The sequence below is a fragment of the Grampus griseus genome (genome assembly GCF_964374135.1).
Source record: "Grampus griseus genome assembly, chromosome: 9".
Lineage (NCBI taxonomy): Eukaryota > Metazoa > Chordata > Mammalia > Artiodactyla > Delphinidae > Grampus > Grampus griseus.
Genome location: NC_139003.1, coordinates 90,099,328 through 90,121,192, shown reverse-complemented (window position 1 = coordinate 90,121,192; position 21,865 = coordinate 90,099,328). Strand labels below are relative to the sequence as shown.

The window sequence follows — 21,865 nt, the reverse complement described above, 5'->3', positions numbered from 1 at the left end:
AGAAATTTAATGCCAAGTTATGAAAACTTAAAAAAAAAAAAAATCCTCCACTAGGAGTCTACTCTACAAATTTGTTAAATGACATTATATATTTTTGCATAGGTTGATGACTTCTGAGGCAATTTTCAAGTGGGGGTTTCTTTTTATTTTTTTAAATTATTTTCTCCCTCTCACACTGCTTTTAGTATTTCTTATGTTCTCTGTCAAAGAAAAGGAAAGAAAGAAGCAAGGGAAGTGGCTGTGGGAAAATAGAAATAACCTCAGAGTTTTCTGGGGCCAAATGGGGAGGTCATTGGCTCTAGGATCACAGAAACTCAGGACTGCCTGGGGTCTCACAGAGCTGCTAATTCCACAGAGCATCTGGGTTAATTATTTCCCTTTGGTCATAGTGTCATGCTCTATGGTTTTGCCCATATAAGGAACTGGATTATTTGCATGTTTAGAAAGCAGCAAGATGAATCATTCTGTTAAAAAAAAAAAAAAAAAAACTCTTCTTTTTGGACTTGATGCAAAATTAAATTTCAGCATAATGAATTATGTAATTTCCTATTATACCTTTCAGTGCTCCTGGCATTTCCCCTGGTTCACTAACCTTATGCCCTCCGGCAAATGGACCAAACGTTGGCTTTTTGTTTTGCTTTGTTTTTTCTTTTGTAAGAGCTTCAGTTACACATAATTCACACACAGTTCACTTTTTGAAGTGTACAATTCAGTGATTTTTTAGTATATTCAGAGTGTATAACCATCACTACAGTCAATTTTAGAATATTTTCATTACCCCAGAAAGATGTGAAGAAGCATTATTCACAACAGTCAAAAGGTGGAAGCGCCCCAGGTATCCATCAGTGAATGGACGGATAAACAAAGTGTGGTAGGTAAACACAGTGGAATATCATTCAGCCTTAAAAAAGGAAGGAAATCCTGATCCAGTCTATAATATGGGTGGACCTTGAAAACATTATGCTAAGTGAAATAAGCCAGACCCCAAAGGAAAAGTATTGTATCATTCCACTAATATGAAGTATCCAGAGTAGTCAAATCCATATTTTTTGTGTGTTTTTTTTTTTTTTTTTGCTGTACGCGGGCCTCTCACTGTTGTGGCCTCTCCCGTTGCGGAGCACAGGCTCCGGACGCGCAGGCTCAGCAGCCATGGCTCACGGGCCCAGCCGCTCCGCGGCATGTGGGATCTTCCCGGACCGGGGCACGAACCCGTGTCCCCTGCATCGGCAGGCGGACTCTCAACCACTGCGTCACCAGGGAAGCCCTCAAATCCATATTAACAGAATGTAGAATGGTGGTGGCCAAGGGCTGGGGGGAGGGAGGAAGAATGGGGAGAGATGGTATTTAATGGGTACAGAGTTTCAGTTTTGCAAGAGGAAGAGAGTTCTGGAGATTGACTGCACAACAGTGTGAGTGTACTTAACATTGTTGACCTGTACACTTAAAAATGGTGAAGATGGTAAATTTTATGTTATAGGTATTTTACCATAAAAAAGAAAAGAAAGGAAACCCCATGCTTTAGCCGCCACCTCCCTATCCCCCCAGCCCTAGTCAAGCACTAATATGCTTCTGTTTCTATAGATTTGCCTATCTTGGACATTTCATACAAGTGGAGTCATGTAATATGTGGTCTTTTGTGCCTGACTTCTTTTGCTTACCATAATGTTTTCAAGGTTCATCCATGTTGTAGCACATATCAGTATTTCATTTCTTTTTACTGCTGAATAATATTCCATTGTATGGGTATACCACAATTCATCTACTCGTCAGTTGACGGACATTTGGGCTGTTTCCGGGCACATTGGCTTTTCCTGCAGGGGAAATACACATCTTGCTCTGGTTGCACAATTTCTTAGCCTTTACAACATAAGCAGGATTAGCATTGCCAGTGGGTGGGAGAGAAAGAGGAGAGAGGGAATGGAAAAAAAAAAGTTAACGAGGTGCTAAGAAAGAGAGAGGAGAGAAAGGGTTATCATAGGTGCATCTGCCAGAGAGGGAGCTGTCGGTAGTAACGGTGACACTCAGAAACCCTTCCCCTAGTCGCCCGACCCAGCCAGCATCATTCAGAGCTGTGCCCAGCTCCGCAGCACTCAGAAACCCTTCCCCTAGCCACCCGACCCAGCCAGCATCATTCAGAGCTGTGCCCACCTCCGCAGCATGCATGACCTCTTGTCTCCTCCTAATTGCCATCCAGTAGAACCACACGAGGGCTGCAAAAGTGTCTGGCACTGCATTTCCCGTGCAGGGTTAAATGCAGTCCAGTAATGGTGCAGCCAGGCAGACAATGAACTTGGCAGGGCGGGCTGCTCTGTGTTCTTGTGGACACGTGTTTTGCTCAGTGTAAGCTGTTAAGGACATTTACCAGTGTGGAGAAATCAAAATGAGAATAATTGTGTATGCTGTGCTTTCAGCCTGTGACTGTAACCCCCTAAGGATTATGCCACTCTTGACCTGTGATGTGGAAACAGGCCAATGCCTGTGTCAGTCTCTTGCTACTGGACCACACTGTGAGGAATGCACTATACGTATTTGTCTCTGATTTCGCCTTTAGGGAGTGATGCAGTCTTCTACTGGCATTGCCTAGAAGAGACTTGGTCCTGTTGATTGCTTTCCTTGTCCTATTGTATTTCGGTACTCCCGTGGTAAAAGTATTTACACTACAGGAATCAGCGAACACTGGAAATAAACCCCCATGTTTCTGCAGAGAGCTAGTTGTTAAACATTTACCAGCACCGTGACTTGTACCAGTTGGGACTGAATCGACCCAGGCACCAACAGCAATAGTTTTATCCTCTGTTCTCTTGGAAGTACCAAGCAGTAGAATATAAGAGCATTTATCTGGCCCCCTTGTTAAACCCACCAGATCATGGGGCCTTTTCTTCTGTCTCTTATACACAGTCTCTTTCCCACCTTTACCACTCCATGCCTAAAAATATTTTGGATGAGCTCATTTAAAAAAAAAAAAAAAAAAAACCCTTAGGTTTAAATGTATTGTAGATTCCTGTGGGAAATAAACCCTTGGATTTTTGACAGACTCCACTACCCACATGAGCATGTATGTCTCAAATTAGCAAAATAAAACATTTTTCACTCCATAAGAAATGTGTCACGCATTTAGGGAGTTAAAAACCCAGCTCTTTTCTTTGTCCTCTGATCTTGGCAGCCCACCATGACATTTTAGAAAGAAAAAACAAAAATTTAACCTAATAAAAGAACAGTGACCTTGATGTGTCTGAAGAAATGTAGCTGATAAATAAGAAACATATGTCTGTTACGACATAGTTTTGTGCTAATATTGTAAGTTGCTTTACTGAAAACACATGGGGGATGGGGCAGAGGAGGTGGGGAAAGAAAACAAGGAAGTAAATATGTAGAGGGAACTCTGTGTACGACGGGACAAGTAATCTAGAAGTTTCACGTTGGAAGGTGCGCCATGCCGAGCTCCATGACCGTGAGTGGACACCACAAAAAAAGAGTGCAGAGCTGGTGAACAGACCAACGGAGACACCAGGTCAGATCATTCCAGACAAACCTTAGACACGGCCTAACTTTTTTCGTTGGCTTGTGAACTGCCACTGTGTACTTAATTGTGTCTGCAAAAGGAAAATAACTGAGCAGGGGCCAGTGATGGGGGAACTTGTCCATCATGGCTGAGCCGAGGCATCTGCTTGGTACCGCACATGTGTCAATGGTGCCCTGGATGGTCCACTGGGGGGCCAACATGACAGCGTACCCTGCCTAGAGGGGGTTTTCACAACCCCATCCTGGATAAAGCAGCTCAGTTCACGTTGTTTTTGCCTAAACTAAAGTTTGGTTTTGGGAAAAATATCAAAGGCCCTTTGCTGCGTTTTGTAACAAATTATGTCAACTTTTGATATTTAAAATCTTTTTGAGTAAAGTGGACATAAAATTTTTCCAAGATGACAACCAAAAGCATACAGATGCTTAACCAATTTCAAATGAGAGTTCCGTGCCTACTAAGATGTTAATTCTATCTGAGTTTGTTAAATGGAGATTTGAGGCGGAAGTCTTTTTCTGAGTATTTACAGTGAATGTCAGACTTAAGAAGTAGCTGTTTATATCTCACCAGCTGTTTATATCAAATAAAGGTCAAGATGTTGCAATGATGACAAAAGTCTTGAATAGAGTTGAGTCTCTCACACAGGGAGAGTATGTTAGCCAAAACAATTATTTATAAGCACGTGATTCTACTAAACTGTGATATTCGTATAAGATGTCAAAATCAGCCTGAATGATTTTTCTTTTTAGCCCCAAACGTTGCCATAGTGTGTAAGTAAAAATCCCTAGGGATTTCATGGTAAGGGACTGAAAGCAGTTGCAAGTCAAAGAATTTCTCCTGGCTGACCTTAGACAACCCAGCTTGAAGCTAACATTGACGCTGTCAGAGGAGCTGTGAGATTTCCGCTGCATTTCTTTCTCTTTTTTTTATTGGAGTATAGTTAATTTACAATGTTGCGTTAGTATCAGGTGTACAGCAAAGTGATTCAGTCACACATATACATATATCTATTCTTTTTCAGATTTTTTTCTCATTCAGGTTATTGCAGAATACTAAGTAGAGTTCCCTGTGCTATATGGTAGGTCCTTTTTGATTATCCATCGCATTTCCATTCAAAGCAATACATAGACAAATCCCCGTCCCCTTCATTTAAAGTCCTAGAAACGGGAGGTGTGTGTTTTTAGAAGATCATGACCAAGTGCGTAGGCAAGCAAGCTACTGTGTGATGGTTCAGACCGCATGGCTGTTTGCTATGCGTCGATGGAACTGCAGTGCTTTTAACATTACCCTTCAGAGCAGCAGATGTCTTGAAGGCTGGAATCAACTGAGCATTTTCTCTTTGTAGGTTGGATACTGGGGACTGGAAAATCACCTCCACAGATGTTCTCCCTGTGACTGTGATATTTGAAGTGCTTATTCCAACGTGTAAGTCAGTAAAATGAATAAGTTTTGTGGCATTATTCCTCACTTCCATTTCTATCAAATAAACAAAAGCACATTTCATTTGGACCTGCTTATAGTCATAGGTGAAGGAGGTCCTTCCAAGACAAGCAAAGGGCATTGAAAAGCTATGATCTTGAGACATTAACGGTAGCCCAACTGATTTCTTTCACTTCAGATATTTCCACGGGTGAGATACCCAGGCAGTAGAACTGTCATCCCGAGGTGGTATGAAAGATGCCTGCACATGTGTGATCTGACCTGCCTAAAACTCCAACTTTTTGTCAGCCTGTAAAGAGAGGTCCTGCACTCTCCTTTGCCCGGTTTTTAGAGCAGAATCAGAGAGCCTCTGAGGAGAGAAGTGGCAACCAAGGTTTCATTGATCTGGATTTGCTTGTCAAGACTAGACCTGTAGAATGGAGGGAACAAACTTATGGTTACTAGCGGGGGAAGGTGGTGGTGGTGCGGTCAGGGGTACGGATAGTTAGGGAGTTTGGGACTGACATGGACACACTGCTGTATTTAAAATGGATAACCAGCAAGGACCTACTGTATAGCACAGGGAACTCTGCTCAATATTACGTAACAACCTAAATCGGAAAAGAATTTGAAAAAGAATAGATACATGTACGTGTATAACTGAATCACTTTGCTGTACACCTGAAACCAACACATCATTGTTAATCAACTCTACTCCAATATAATAAAAAGTTTAAAAAACAAACAAAAAAACCAGACCTGTAGATCCGTTGTTTCTCCACATCCTCCCCAGGATGGTTGATTGATGGTTTCAAAGAATGGGCCCAAACCCAAGGGGCATTTAGCCCAGCACCCCCAAGGCCCTTATCTTACACCCGTCCCTCCTCCATGTTTTTTTTAGGAGGTGGGTTCGTTTTCCCTCAGGTGCTCACCCGAGGATGGGCAGTGTGATTGTCGTCCGCATGTCACAGGTCGCAGCTACACTGAGCCAGCGCCCAGCTATTTCTTTGCTCCTTTGAATTTCTACGTCTGCGAGGCAGAGGAAGCCACGCCACTCCAGGGACTGGCTCCTTTGGTTCGTATTTCATTGACTCTCTTTACAGACTTCATTTGAAGCGGTGTGGGTAAATACACACACCCTTGAGATCGTGGGTAAGTTACCCGGAAGAGAGTGGTTTTGCCCACAAACACAGCAGAGTCGATTCTATCATGGAACTGCAGATTCTATAAAGTCTTGAGGGCAGAGTCTGCATTTTGTTCATCTTTGTATCCCTGTTCTGGCACAGAGCCTGGCACAGAAGTGTGAATTGCATTAAGTTGTGATGAAATGGACTTGAGTTTTGCTCTTTCAAGGTACCCATCAGATAGAATGTGTTTATTGAGCATTTCCTGGTCTGTCTCCCTGACAACACTGTAAACCATAAGAGGGAAGGGAGGATGTGTACCCCATCGCCACTGTTGCTCTAGTGACAAGTCCTATGACTGGTGCGTAGTAGGAAGCCATGGATCTCTGCTAATGAATGAATGAATACGGTACTGAGCTAAGTGTAAGATGTGCTCACTGGCCTCCTGAAGCTCGTCTCGGATTAGCAGTCCTCAGTTCTGTTCATAGGAGTGTGTGATTGGAAATGTCGCTTGGTCTGCTTCATTCTCTACAAGTCAGCAGTCCTGCGGGAGATGCTCCCTAAAAATATTTATCCCAAAGTCTTATGAGGGGGGCAAACCCAGGCATATGAACCCATCAGAGAAAATACAGGTTAGCCTCCCATAACACTCTTACGCCTTTGACTCCAGCCACAAGCAGGAATGTGACAAAGGAAAAGGCAATGTGAGGCAAACGACTTCAAGGGGAGAAGGCATTGACTAAGTCTATTCCTGAGGTCTCTTCCTTATCTGGACACGACTGGTGGGAGGGATGAAAATACCCCTTAAGAGGCTTGGAATTTGCTGCTTTTTTTTTTTTTTTTTTTTGCGGTACACGGGCCTCTCACTGTTGTGGCCTCTCCCGTTGCGGAGCACAGGCTCCGGACGCACAGGCTCAGCGGCCATGGCTCACGGGCCCAGCCGTTCCGCGGCATGTGGGATCTTCCCGGACCGGGGCACGAACCCATGTCCCCTGCATCGGCAGGCGGACTCTCAACCACTGCGCCACCAGGGAAGCCCGGAATTTGCTCTTTTACTGACTGAGATTAGGGCAAGAAAAGGAGGCTTGCACTATCCTGACCTAGACTCACAACTGCGGTGGGTGGAGTCAAGATAAAGCAATCCTATGTCTAGATTCTTCTTCATTGCTTTTCGTATTGCAGGTTTATGATGGTAACTGAAAAAAAAAAAAAGCTTTGGGAAAAGAATATTGATATTTATATTTAGGCTAAAACTATCATGAAATAATAGGAAAAAAATATATGCATATACATAGTGATCTTGGCCCCTGGCTCCTGACACAGAGCTCCCAAATCCTTTGGACTTTCCTGGGTGATAAGAGTGTCATTTGTTCTGATGAGGTGACTCTGGGTGGGCTCCTGGATGGCTTTAGGATGGTGGCTGGTCACCAGAAAGACCAAGCCATGATTAGAAGCTTGAAACTTTTGCTTCCACCCACCAGCGTCCAGGAAGGGGAGAGGTGAGGGAGGCTGAGGTAATGATCCATCTTGCGTGTGGGTTAAAGACTCCATCCAATTCCCGAAAGTACTGGGTTCAGAGAGTTTCGAGGTTGGTGACCGTATCTGTGTGCTGGGAGGGTGGTGCATCCCAGCCACAAAGGGACAGAAGCTCCTGTGTGTGGGATCCTTCCGGTCCTATGTACATCTTCGTCTGAGTGTTTATCTGTCTCCTTCATCATATCCTTTATTATATAACAAACCAGTAAATATAAATAAGTGCTTCCCTGAGTTCTCTGAGCCATTCTAGCAAATGATCGAACTCAAGGAGGGGGTCACAGGAACCCCAGTTTATAGCCAGGTGCATAATGCTGAGCTCCAGGCTAAGACTGGCGTACAGAGGGATTAGTTAGCATCTCTGCCCTCTAGAAGTTTTTAACCATAGCTGATATTTTTCATAGATAGCTCAGGATGGGAGCAGTGCCATGCAACAAGGGGAGAGTCCATAAGTGCGTCAGGATTTTGGAGCCACGACTGATCCTTTACGAATGGGCTTAACACGCGGGTAGAATCATTTGCCTGAGACTAGAAAGCCATGAGCGTTTCCATTGGTGGATGAGGGGAGAAGACAGTCCAACCAGCAAAGTTCTGAGTAACAGCTCAGAGGAGAAACAACGCAGGTGTATTTGCAGGTAGAACAGAAAGTTTGTATAGGAAAGAGGTACTGGAAGAGAAAATGAGATTCTCCTATTAAAGAGGCTAAATTTTCTTCTTGGGGCAATGAGAACTCGTTGAAACCTTCTGAGCAAAGGCATGACGTGATGAAGATTGTCCTCTGTGCCCTTACGGACACCATCCAGCAGAAGTGGAGCCTGGGGTGGAGGGGCTCAGGGTGCAGTCCAGACAGGGATGGAGAAAGGGGCAAGGTTCAGGGAGAAGAGAGAAGATGGGGATGGAGACATGAAAGGACATGAATCCAAGACCCCAGCTTTCAAATAATTGTTTTAATACTCAAATAGGAGAGCTAAGAAGAATTACGGTTAACTTTCTTGATGGGTCTTCAGAAAGATATCTATATTTGTATCTACATCTACCTATCTATCATCTCTCAATCACCTGTTTACCTATTATCTGTCATCTGTCATCCATCTGTTCACCTATCATTTACCTACCTATCTATGTATCTAATCTTTCTTAGTCTGGGCTGCTAAAAATACCATAGACTGGGTAGCTTATAAACAACATAAACTTATTTCTCACAGTTCTGCAGACTGGAAAGTCTAAGGTCAAGGTGCCTGCAGATTCAATGTCTGAGACCCACTTCCAGGTTCTTAGATGACTGAGTCCTCACATGACAAGGGAGCTCTCTGGGCCTCTTTTATAAGGGTACTAATCCTAATCACCTCCCCCAAACCCCACTTCCTAATACCATCAACTGCAGATTCTATTTCAACATATGAATTGGGGAGAGGGGGAGTGGGATACAAACCTTCAGTCTATGGCAATATCCTTGCTACTCAAAATGTGGTGTGTAGACCAACAATAGTGTCATCACTTGTGGGTTCATTAGACTTGGAGGCTCTCAGGCCCCACCCACACCTATTGAATCCAGTCTACATGTTAGCAAGATCCCCAGGTGATTTGTACACAGTTTGGGAAACACTGGCTTGTTATAGAAACTAACTGTGGTCACAAAAGTTAATATTGATTGAATTTAACATGGTACGGCATTTAATGTAGTATAATATAAAGTTAATTCCATAATATGTTTTCTGTATAAAAGTGGTAAATAGCTTATAATTTTGTGTTACAAGATGAACACAATAGGTGAGAGGAAAAAAATGAAGAGGACAAATAAACGTAATCCAGTGTGGCCTGTCCAAAGGGTCCTCATCACACAGGTTGAGGAGCTGGTCGGAGAGCATGGCTGAGAGTCTGAATAGTGACCACAGAGTATGAGGGTTCCTGAAGTTGACTACAGCTGACCTCAAGGCTGCCTGCTCACGATGAACAACCAGGGCACCTGTGAAATTAAAAACCTTAACTGTAAAACCAACAATGAAACATCAAGCAAACATCGATGTCTAGGGTATAGTGAGAATTTGGAAACGAGCAATTGGAGATTCTAGCTGGGTCGGCAGCTGAATGACTAAGGAGATGATATAAAACAGAGTCCCATAAAACCCAGGATTTTAAGGAAACTGGAGTTGCATGAATGCCACTCTGCTGTTTTAATAGTTTGGTTGGTGGAATCTCGCTATCCCGGTATAATCTCTCATGGGGACGTTTAAGACCAGATTCTGCAAACCATGAGAATTAAAAGAAATTGGTCTGGAGAGTGTTAAAATTACAACATCTAACAATCTTTGAATCTGTATATCATGCATATTGTTAATTTTCGAAACACCACAAAACCAGTAGAAAATAAGAAGTGTTTTCAAAGTTTAGAATTGCACTAGTTGAGCAGCCCTTAAAAAGAAAACCCAACACATAGTTTTAGGATCACTAAAAATTTCCCCTTTTCATAGAGAAACAAAAATTATAAGCTGCCTCTGTGTGTTCTTCCTGAAGCTATTAAGTGAGAATCATGATTACCTTTTAAAGTACAGTATAGTCTGAAACTCTTGAACTCTGGTAAAATTGGAACTTTTGTTGGTTACTTAAACAGCCGTTTCTTTTTAAGGTACTAGCAACAGCTCTGCCTACATGTGATGTGTATTTCCAGCAACAAGGAGATGATTTCGTAACTGACAAAGGAAGCATAATACTGAAGAGAAATCAGAAGCAAAGCATTCGAGCAGATGAGCAGAGTAAGGTAAATCATTCCTTCAGTGTCGTTGTCTGTTGTACTATAAGCAAATAACCCGGGTAATGCACTTAGAACCATGCGTGGCCCATGTAAGTGATCAGCCAGTGTAAGCCCTATTATCCTGAAGAATAGAATGAAGGAAAGGAAGAAGCCAGCTCAAAGTAATTCGAGGCTCTGGGGAAAACTTCAATAGCTTTATTTCTCTACAAAATGAAAATTTCTGGAAAATAAGATTTTGGAGAGTTGAAGAGTCAGACTCTGAATGTACACTTTCTTATCATGTTAGAAAGGAGAGATACAGTATTGAGGAATGGCTGTCTTCCCAGTTGGAGAAGAAAGGACATGCTAATGTCCCTGGGGGTGGTGTGTGACTGTGCCCTTGAATCTGAGATGGATGTAGTTGGTCATTGCCGGCATGAGTGCCAGGGTGATGCCGCCTCCACAGGGCCCTCCCTCCAATGGCTTTAGAAGGCCAGAGGAGACCTGAAGACCTTGTAGCTAGCCAACTAGTATTCACTTGAAGTCAGGGCCACTTTAGGCCTGTTTGTTTGTTTGTTCATTTGTTATGCCGGGGTCTTTACTGAGCTCTCCTGTGTGCATATGCACGAAGGGGCATGTTGGAAAAGCAAAGGAAAGCTGACGTTAGCTGTCTTGTTCATAAACCCAGCAGCTGAAACAGTTCCTTATTCATAAGAGACTTTCTCGAGTGGATGAAATGATTGATTGAATGAAAATGGAAATACCTAGACATAGAGCCTGCCCTTAAGATTATGGTGGGGGAAATGAGCCACGTATACAAACAATGAATGCATGGCAGGGTGGGGTAGGTATCATAAAGAGGTGTACATAATGTGATACGGATTCCACTTAAGGAGAAACACCTCCAACTGAGAGGATAAGAGAAGGCTTCATAGATGGCGTTCTTCCTTCCAGGCCCATGTACACCAAGTCACAGAGGCTTTGCTCTTTATTCTACTTGTTTCTGTTCCCATGCCACATGCCCGTGAAGCCTTCTCTGACTCTAGGCATCTCAATCTGAAGTCGACCTGAAAGAGAAAAGTAGGGAGTGCCCTTGCTTGCTGTGGCAATGATCAGTGAACCTCTAAATTTTACTGTGCGTAAGTATTGCCCAGGGAGATTGTTTAGAATGCAGATGCTAGGGCCTTCCACTTGAGATGCTGAATCAGGGAATGTGAGACTAGTCAAGTGTTTTCAGGTAACTCTATACACGGGACTATTGTATTGGATAGTGCAATGCAAATATAGAACATTTTTATTATTGTAGAAAGTTCAATTAGGCAGTATTGCTCTAGAGCAATGAGGTTCAAATTGGAACCATCAAAGACTTAGGAAAACATGGCTACATTTTGTGATCTTCATTTGGATTTAAATATTTGAGGTGTTTGGCACAATGCTTTAAAAAAAAAAACCCACACATTTTGGATCATTTGGAGGGAGAAAAGAAATCTGCATGTTTGCCGATCACCCCAAGTGATACGAGTGGTCCCTGGCAGCACTTGGAGAAACACTGCTCAGAGCATCCACGGCCTCCTCTCCTGACTCTTGCCTGAAATGACCACCTCTGTATTACTGACTTGCAAAACTTCTAGCCATCCCTTAAGACCCAATTCAGATTTATCTTTCTCTGACATTCCCTACCCTGACATCTGGATATAATTAATTGTTTCTATCTCTGGAGTCCCATAGGTCAGTAATTTTCATACTACAGGTCATGCCTATTAGTAAGTAGGTCATGAAATCAATTGACTGGATCAGTTTAGTACAACAGAAGAATATAAAACGAGCATTTTTTTGTGAAACTTTCATTTCAGTTTTATATAAATGTGTGTGTGTGTGCGCGCGCACGCGCACTGGGTCACTGTCTTTGGTTGGATTCTCTACAATCAGAGATTACAACAGAGATCTGGGTGCATGTGTTTTACTGAGGAAGCACTCATCAGGAGAAACCTGTCAGGGAGGAGGGCAGTAGGCTGGGGAGTGGGGAAAGTGAGGCAAGGATGGCAGCTAGGCCTTGCCTGAGTCTAGCCTTGCCTTATCCCCTGGGGAAGCTGTGAAGCAGAAATTGCACCACAGAGTTGTCCCCCATTGAGGCCCTAGGGCTGTCTTCTCATGTCAGGCAGACATGGCTGTAGGCTGCCAGGGCAGATGGAGATCACGGCCCAGGTGAGGTGGCTCACCTCAGCCAAGGGCAGTTCTCAAGAGAAGGGAGCAGTGGTGAGACCAGCAATCCCAGGAGCTGGTGGCGTGATAGAGTGGCCCAGTCAAGGGGACCAGGCAGTACACTAACAGCACAGACCCAAGTTCACTCCTGGCATGCTCGGACCCATGTGCAGGGCCATGGCAAAATAAAAATTAAAATGCAGGTCCCCTTATTCAGAAATTAGGGAAAGGGCCCTTGAAGATAGTAAAGTATAAAGCTTTTTACTTTCCTCCATAGTCTCTCTCAACTTGTCAAAATATTTTTATGTGCTATTTAATGTCACTCTAAAGAAATATTAAAAATTTAAATTATTAACCTGAACTATACTGTTTATCTCTATAGCATGCAGTGCCAATTTTAACTGCAAACCTAAGAAATTCACGGTCACTGGGAGTGACAATGAGCTTGGCTACTCCTACTTGGTTCCCAAACCCATGCTTTTTCCCTGCTGGGGACACAGCATCACATAAAGACCATTGGTTTAAGGAGTAAATAACATCTAGAAGAAAACTGCCCCATCTCACAGGGTGTCATTTCCAAGCTCGTGAAACTAATGCGTCTTTTAGGGGCCCCATCCCACTGCCATCTCAGGTCAGCATCTTCTGGATGCCGTGGTTTGTGTAGGAACAGTGGATCCCAAAGTCACGTGACCACTGATACACTTCTTTTACTGTAAAGTGGATCCCTTGGCTGAGGAAGCTGTGTTGTACGACATTGGCGAATTAGACACTCTTTGAGCTGTCAGAGTGGTGCTGACCAAGGCCATAGAGTGTCCGATTCTCAATGTGGGACACCACATGACATCGCCTTAGACCAAGGGATCCAATTCACTATCCTTCAGTATAGGGAGTCAGTGTCATATTTTGTAGAACATCTGGATGGTCCAGATTCTTTGGGGCTATACTGTTACAGAGAGCAGGAGAATTAATAGCCTTGGGGCAAGACGACATATACACGACCGCCCATCCCAAGCGAATACAAATTGCTTCTGTTTCTTCTTCCTCATGGAGATGGAAGAAAACACATTTTGCATTTCAATAGCTGCGTATCATGCACCAGGGTGGTGGTAACCGGCTCTGGTCATGATACTCCTTCCAGCAGGACAGCTGCCAATTGGGGCTACAACTTAGTTATATTAGTATAAAATTTGTAATGGGGATATGATATGAGACCCACCACCAAGTCTTGAGAGTGGCACTTTGAGAATGCCTCTGATTTGCAATATTGCTTTTTATTTACTACCTTGGCTTGGTGGTGGTGGGGAGGGCAATGGAGGGTGGGCATTTCACAAGGTTTTACTCGGCCTTTCCTACTATAGGAGCACTAACATCAATGCCAACTGCTAAGCAGGTCCATTCCAATACATATACAAGAATTAGAGGAAACAGTCAATGGTTCAGTAAACCCAGAGAACTGACTGTGAAAAGAACCTAAGTCAGATCTCCATTTACTACCTGACCCTCATATGCCCTGTTCTAACGGGGACCATGATGACACTTTGGGTACATGGTTCTCAGTATCAACTCAGATCCTGTATCCATTAGCCCTCAAAAGATCTAGGCATTTCTGCTTCCCCAATAGACTAGTAAATAAACATAGATCTCTTTGAGAGATAAGTGAGAGAATTAACACTTGCTGTGGTGTTGAAGAGTCTTTCCTCCTTGGGACCCAGCCTCTCATTCAGTCACTGGGGTCTGAGTCTGAGAATTTGCTCAGCTCTATAAATTGGGGAAAGGATTATGTCTTTCTGTTGAGGTGGCTGAACTCAGCCTTTGCCAGTTCATACTTGATCAGTTTGGAGTACACATGTTAGGCAATATTTTGTCGACTAGGAGCATCATGTTCTATTAGTCGTCTCCACAGAAGATTCCTGTAGGTCAGGCCCCCTTGTCTCCTATTCCAACCTCGCTGACCATTATAATTATACCCATCTTGCTTTTGAGAGTTAAATGCTCCCCAACCCTTGATAGTCTGCGATCCTGTCCACTGCACTGATACTGAGGAGCTCAATTTTGTAATGGTTTAGGCTACCAGCCTACAGAGGGTACCCTATCCTCTGTGATGCTGGTGGCCCCTCACCAGTTCATTCCTCACTGTCTTGAAAAATGGACAAGGAATATAGTCAGCTGATGGGTTTTCCAGCCTTGCGTCTTACACCCATTCAAGCATGCCTGGTTCTTTGAGCCTTATAACCCATCCTCCCCAGCCTGCTACAGCAGTTCTGGCAGCTCCGCTTCATTACTCTGGACCACAGCTTTCGCCAAGCATCTCGCAGGGCTCCAGGGCCCTTGCCAGGCTGCTAAATCCTTTATCACCGGTGACCCCAAACCAACAAACTCTCCTTACCTGATTGCATATTCTGTCCCCTTGATCTGGCACCCCTCACGATCCATGCCCAGCCATCCTCTCCCAGTTGCTACTTGTTCGTGTTAACCAGGTCCTTCTCGGAGATGCAGCCCTTTCCCATCAGATCATGCTGCAGCGTGACCCTAATTATCAGGCAAGTGGTCAGGAGGGGCAGATCCTCAGGAATGCACACGTTTTCTTTTAAGGTACCTGCATCATTTGAGATTTCTGCCTTGTCTCCAAATGTGGCAGGGATGAAGGGGGGGGCGAGGATGGAGGGGGGGCCTCTATTTTCTAATAAGTGTGAGTGGATTACTTCTATAGTCCAGGAGTGCTCAGGAGAACCTCAAGGTTCACGATTCTTATGTGCATCACCCATGCCTCACGATGCCCCTGCTTCCCTGTGAAGGGAGGGCCTGACTTGGGCATAGGTGACTTACCCAGGCTGAGAAGTCAGCCTTCCCTGAAGTTCCGCAGCTCTTCCAATTAAGTCTTGTGCCTGGTCTCTAGTTCTTCCTGCCCTCTCACTAAAGGAGATGAGTTTCTTTAAATGCTGCCAGGGAGCCCTTCTGATTCTCACCCTTGACTCTAAGTTGCTGATCGATTGCCCTGAGCCTGCCATCATCTTTCATCAAATGTGTCAGTGGTGTACAACAATAGCCACCCACGTCCACAGTCCTTATAACTACTCTTTCCCCTGTATCAGAAATCTTGCTCAAGTCAGTGCCTCCCCTTCGCCCTCTATCCTGTCCCAGGTGGCCACAGATGACTGTTTTAGCAACGGCTCTGCTGCTACACAAGGGTCATCAACACGTTACCCACTGGGTTCCTCATTGCCAGCCGAACAGTAAATGTTCCACATCCAGGAAGGCATCTTAGAGTCTACACTGTCTGCTACCAACTGTCTCAGGTCAGCGGCCCTAGAAACAGAGCCTAAGACCGGATTCAGGTGCATGTAATTTACGAAGGCAGTGTTCTTCGGGAAAACTCTTTAAGAGAGTGAAGGAAACATGAGAAGAGGAAAGAGTCAGAGGTGGTCTCAGGTAAAACAAAACTTGGATTGATCCACAGAGAAAGTCAGAAACATAAACTGCAGATAAATTTGTCCTGCCCCTTGAGACGACAGGGCCAGCCTTTCATAACCTCCTATCAGGTAGTCTTTGGCTGTGAGCTACCCCAGGGGTAGGAGTAGGCAGTTGGGGTGTGCGAGGGCAGTTCTCCGGAGAAGGGGGGCAATTGTGAGCTGTTAGAAACCACACACACGCACACACGCAACTGGGAGATGGGTATACAAACCAAGGAAAGGGGGATCCCAGGGTGGGCGGGGTGGGGGGGGTACCTATAGTGTCTGTTGCAAATTCCAGAGTACTTTTTTTAAAGTTTGAAAAATGTTGCATAGAGATGAGTTTACATACACCTCCGTCTCATTTCTTATTTACCTTTGTGTCTCCCACGCAAGATTCTAAACCCCTCTGTGGCTGGGAATCTGTCCTATTCGTATATGCATTCCTGATTCAGAGGCGGGGGTTGAATTGTTACTAAATGAACATTTGTCAAATGAAGAGCAGTTTGTGGTAGATCACAGAGCAACTTGAACTCCAGGCTAAGTAATTTGGGCATGATGCTCTTGGCAGTGAGAGAGCGTTTGAAATGCTTGTTGGCAGCAGTGTGCGGTATGTATTGGACTAGGGAGATCACGGAGAGAACAGCCAAGAGACTGTTGCAGCAATACAGGCAGAAAGTAACAAGAGGCAGCGTTCCGGTGGAGGCTGGAAGTATCGAGAGGCAGATGCAAAAGTCATCAAGGAAGTATTATCTATAGGGTCCAGATGGCCCCAGGCTGACATCCAGCATGAGACCGGCAGGGCTGCTAATCGATCAAGTGTGTGAGCAGTTTTGTACTTACGTGCCCCCAAGCAGATGGGAGAAGATCATTTCTCATATTTGCATGGAAGAAACATCTAAAAAAAAAAAAAATCTGGGTGGGTTTTATCATTGTCATGCACAATTAGGCAAAATCCATGAAGTGTAGGCATGGGAATATTTTCTTGCCCTCCGTATTTTAGCCAGAACTCCACAGTCAGATCTGAGAAAAGCCAAGGTCACCAATGTGGAATCACTCAGTACATGACACGTGGAGTACATAATGTACTGGCCAGTGGCAGTGCTTTCCAAGTGATTATTCTATACAGTGACATATGTTCCAAAGCTGCAGATTCAGCACGTTCTTCTCCGCTGTGTGCTGGACTGTATCCTTGTTGGAATAATTTATTCGGGACTCAGATGGATCATATACACATCAAGAAACCCGTGGGGAAAAAAAAAAGAAACCCGTGGGTTTTGTTTTTGTTTTTTTCCCCCGTGAACTCTTCCAGCCTTTCACTCTAGGCAAAGTTGTGTTTATTCCTCTCTGGCCAGCTGCCTGCTGTTTCTGTCGTTCTCCGAGGGCCAGTTCCTGGGGTGCCTGTTACGTGGATGGGACCTGGATTTGCCAGGGTTCTCGCTGGGCCCGGCTTGAGATTTGCTGTGGGGAACATCCCCATTCCCGTGGATTTTGCTGTTGTCATTCGCTATGAAGCTCAGGTACCCTTTACTCCACTTCCACGGTGGTGGTTCCGAGCTGACTGAAATACATTCTCTAGCTAAGTGTTTCCATTCCAATCTTACCTGTGTTCATCTTAACAGGATTTGCAAAAAGTCGAACATCTGGAGAGCGTTATAAACCAAAGGGTTTCCTAAAGATATTAAAGCAACACAGCCATACGCACACACGCCTTATTCTGTGGAGAGAAGCTAAAGCTGGGGCTATAGATTTAAGATACTAGTTCTAGGGAAGTGGTGATGGAATGTTTGTATAAGGACAATAAATAACTAAAATAATGCAAATCCTGCCCTCCTGGGACTTTTTTTTCCTAAAAATGTAATAAACCTGTGTAGAGATTCAGACTTACAGGGATGCAGTACAGGCATTTATTTGCACTTGGATTTTACCAGGAAACAAGAGAAAAGCTAAAAGCAGCCTGCGCTTCTTGCCTGCTACCTTTCTAACCTTCCCCCCCTTTGAGAAATATCTAAGAGGAAGAGAAACCAAATTAGAAAAACACTTGAGCTAGAGCAGTGGCTCCTAACCCTTTCTTTGTATAAGCTTTTCTTTGATGATCTGAAACCCCACAGACCATCTGCCCTGGAAAATATTGTATATGGCTGGGGGTGGCCTCAGAGCCCCCAGAGTCTCTCTAGGGACCACACTCTGGAAGGGCTCACTTTCTGTGGTATGACCAGAGCTGATGATCTGCCTTGAAACTCTTAACATGACATTGTTCTCAATTTCTCACTTACATGTGAAAGGCAAAGGACTTCAGGGAACTTTGACCTGGTGAGTATGACAAAGTCATTTTTTTTTTTTACATATGTGTATATACACATAAATGTATTTAATTTTTGTATAGAGAGAACACATCTCTGATAGCTTTAAAAAGCTTTTCCTAATTGTAAGGCTTCCAGAGTTTAGGTAATTAGCATATGCTCTCTCTCGCTCGCTCGCTATCTATATATATGTGTGTGTGTGTATGTCTCTCTCTATATGTATATATTTATACAGATACGTATAAATAGATCTAATAATATAATAAATAATATAAACTTACATAATGTATATGCAACTAATATGAAAGAAATATATCTTTTTGTGAAGGATTTTTTTGTTTCTGTGATCCAGGAACATGATTTTTTTAAAAATATCTTTATTGGAGTATAATTGCTTTATAAAGTTGTGTTAGTTTCCGTTGTACAACAAAGTGAATCAGCTATAAGTATACATATATCCCCATATTCCCTCCCTCTTGAGCCTCCCTCCCATCCTTCCTATCCCACCCCTCTAGGTGGTCACAAAGCACCGAGCTGATCTCCCTGTGCTATGTGGCAGCTTCCCACTAGCTATCTATTTTACATTTGGTAGTGTATATATGTCGATGCCACTCTCTCACTTCGTCCCAGCTTACCCTTCCCCCTCCCTGTGTCCTCAAGTCCATTCTCTACATCTGCGTCTTTATTGCTACCCTGCTACTAGGTTCATCAGTACCGTTTTTTTAGATTCCATATATGTGCATTGGCATACAGTATTTGTTTTTCTCTTTCTGACTTTACTTCACTCTGTATGACAGACTCTAGGTCCATCCACCTCATTACAAATAACTCAATTTCATTCTTTTTTATGGCTGAGTAATATTCCATTGTATATATGTGCCACATCTTATTTATCCATTCATCTGTTGATGGGCATTTAGGTTGCTTCCATGTCCTGCCTATTGTAAATAGAGCTGCAATGAACCTTGTGGTTCATGACTCTTTCTGAATTATGGTTTTCTCAGGGTATATGCCCAGTAGTGGGATTGCTGGGTCATATGATAGTTCTTTTTGTAGTTTTTTAAGGAACCTCCATACCATTCTCCATAGTGGCTGTATCAATTTGCATTCCCACCAACAATGCAAGAGGGTTCCCTTTTCTCCACACCCTCTCCAGCATTTATTGTTTGTAGATTTTTCGATGACGGCCATTCTGACTGGTGTGAGGTGATACCTCATTGAAGATTTGATTTGCATTTCTCCAATGATCAGTGATGTTGAGCATCCTTTCATGTGTTTATTGGCAGTCTGTATGTCTTCTTTGGAGAAATGTCTATTTAGGTCTTCTGCCCAGTTTTGGATTGGGTTGTTTTTTTGATATGCAGCTACATGATCTGGTTATACATTTTGGAGATTAATCCTTTGTCAGTTGCTTCATTTGCAAGTGTTTTCTCTCATTCTGAGGGTTGTCTTTTCATCTTGTTTACGGTTTCCTTTGCTGTGCAAAAGCTTTTAAGTGTCATTAGGTCTCATTTGTTCATTTTTTATTTTATTTCCATGACTCTAGGAGGTGGTTCCCAAAGATCTTGCTGTGATTTATGTCAGAGTGTTTTTTCCTATGTTTTCCTCTAAGAGTTTTATAGTGTCTAGCCTTACATTTAGGTCTTTAATCCATTTTGAGTTTATTTTTGTGTATGGTGTTAGGAAGTCAGGAACATGATGATTTAATCGACTCTTTGGGAGACAGAGGTTAAAGATTAGACCTGTCGGAGTGCCAGGGTTTTTCTCTAGACCCAGGAATTACATCTATGGCCAGAAACAACATTCTTTCTATCTGGATCACAATTCAAACACCAGAGAGTTGAGCCTGAGAACGAACCTCTTCTCTCAACTCCAAAATTCTGTTTTCTGAGCGGGCCGTGGGTTGCAAATTTATCCCATGCACTCTCCATTAGGAATATGTTGGTGCATGCATCCTCGCAGGGACGTGCTCTTACGTGATGCCTGTCTAGTCTGCGGATGACTGGACTGTCCAGATGGTGGTTAACCTGGCCGGAGGGAGCGATCACAGTGCACGCGAGACCCCACAGCCAAAGCCTCAGCCTTTACCAGCAGCTTCCAGGTATGCGGGAGGCGTGTCCTCAAACGTTGAACGTTTCTTAGAATGTTGTTCATCTATCAGGAATTTGTATCCAGGAACTAAGTGAGAGTAGAGATGTATCAAAGGAGACACAATGTTTATTAAGTGTTTACTATGTGCTATGCTCTGCTTTACATTCATACCGCGTTGAATCTTGGTAACAACTCAAGGAGGTAGTTTTGTCTTCATCAGATGAGGAGGAAATTGAGAACGAGAACACTCTGAGCACTTGCCCAAGTCTTATTGCTAATGTGTAGAAGTACCAGGGCTCCAGCCCAGATACCCTGACCCTAGATCTTGAATGTTTGTTTCCCATTCCCCAGATGCCTGGAGATGTGAGAAAATGAAATGCTATGAGAATAAGAGGACAGTATTCAGCTTGAGTTATCTCAACAGCTGAGAGTCTAGTTTTGAGGCCACTAATTTTGCATTGGAGATTTGTGGCTGACGAGAACAGAGACCCTTTTGATATTAGCCTGATAGATGGGATGAAGGACCTTTGCTCCATCCTTTTCCCAGAGTAGTCATGACAAATCATGGCCAGTTTCCAAAGCTTTGCTGTTTGGCACAACCCTACGGAAGAGCCACAGAGAATCTGAGTGTGAACTGACTGTCCACCCAACGCACCTGAGCTGGTCTGGACCTCAACCCGGTCTCCATCCCACAGTGGCACCCACTTCACGGCACATGTGAAACACACCAAATATGATGGCCGCTTAGCTTATATAACTGTACTTTTGTCACTGAATTTTTGCTTTATTTCTCTTAGTACAGAATCATGCTGCTTCCCACACCCATCTGTTTAGAACCAGATGTACAATATTCCATAGATGTCTGTTTTCCCCAGCCTTTGGAAGAATTCCAGGCTCATGCACACATTGAATTGATTCTGTAAGTATAACAGACTCTTGGGTGTGCTTCCTTCTGAAATGAGCTCCATTCTAATTCTAAAAGTAGGCTTGTACTTTGAAGTGTTTCATGAGAAATAGAAAAGTATTTGTTTCATTATAAAAATCACCTACTCTATATAAAGGTCATCTAATAGCAATGGCAAATCGTCCAGAATAGTATGTACCGGCCATGGTTTGAAGTGTTTTCCATATTCTGTTAGTTAGACTTCACATCTACTCTATGAGTTAAGTACTGTCATTATTCCCATTTTACAGACGACAGAACCGAGGCACAGAGTCACAAAGCTAGTGAATGAGGAGTGAGAAATCAGAGCCAGAAGGCCTGATTCACACATCCCTGCCTGGAGCCACTGCTGTGCCCTGGCACTGCAGAAAGTCTGGGGAGAAATTCCAACAATCATTAATTATTATCAGCTTACAAGTTCCCATTTATTGCATATTATGTTTTCATATCATTGTAATCAGAGTGCTTAGACAAGATTGTACATGGCTTTTTTTCACTTCCTATTATATCATCAGTGTTTTCTTATTATGCTTATGTAATCTTACCATTC

The 21,865-nt window shown here is 43.5% G+C and overlaps 1 protein-coding gene across 1 annotated transcript in view; it reads left to right on the top strand.

Annotated features, from left to right (window-relative positions):
- The window catches only part of LAMB4 (laminin subunit beta 4), a gene marked incomplete at both ends in the record, with an annotated part of 112,238 nt that overhangs the window by 38,107 nt on the left and 52,266 nt on the right, over positions 1–21,865 (top strand). The window contains 8 exon segments of the mRNA XM_082661717.1: positions 2,412–2,521; positions 4,866–4,925; positions 4,929–4,945; positions 5,864–6,014; positions 17,304–17,498; positions 20,273–20,382; positions 21,175–21,278; positions 21,281–21,291. Of these exon segments, the coding sequence (XP_082517843.1) occupies positions 2,412–2,521; positions 4,866–4,925; positions 4,929–4,945; positions 5,864–6,014; positions 17,304–17,498; positions 20,273–20,382; positions 21,175–21,278; positions 21,281–21,291 (758 nt within the window).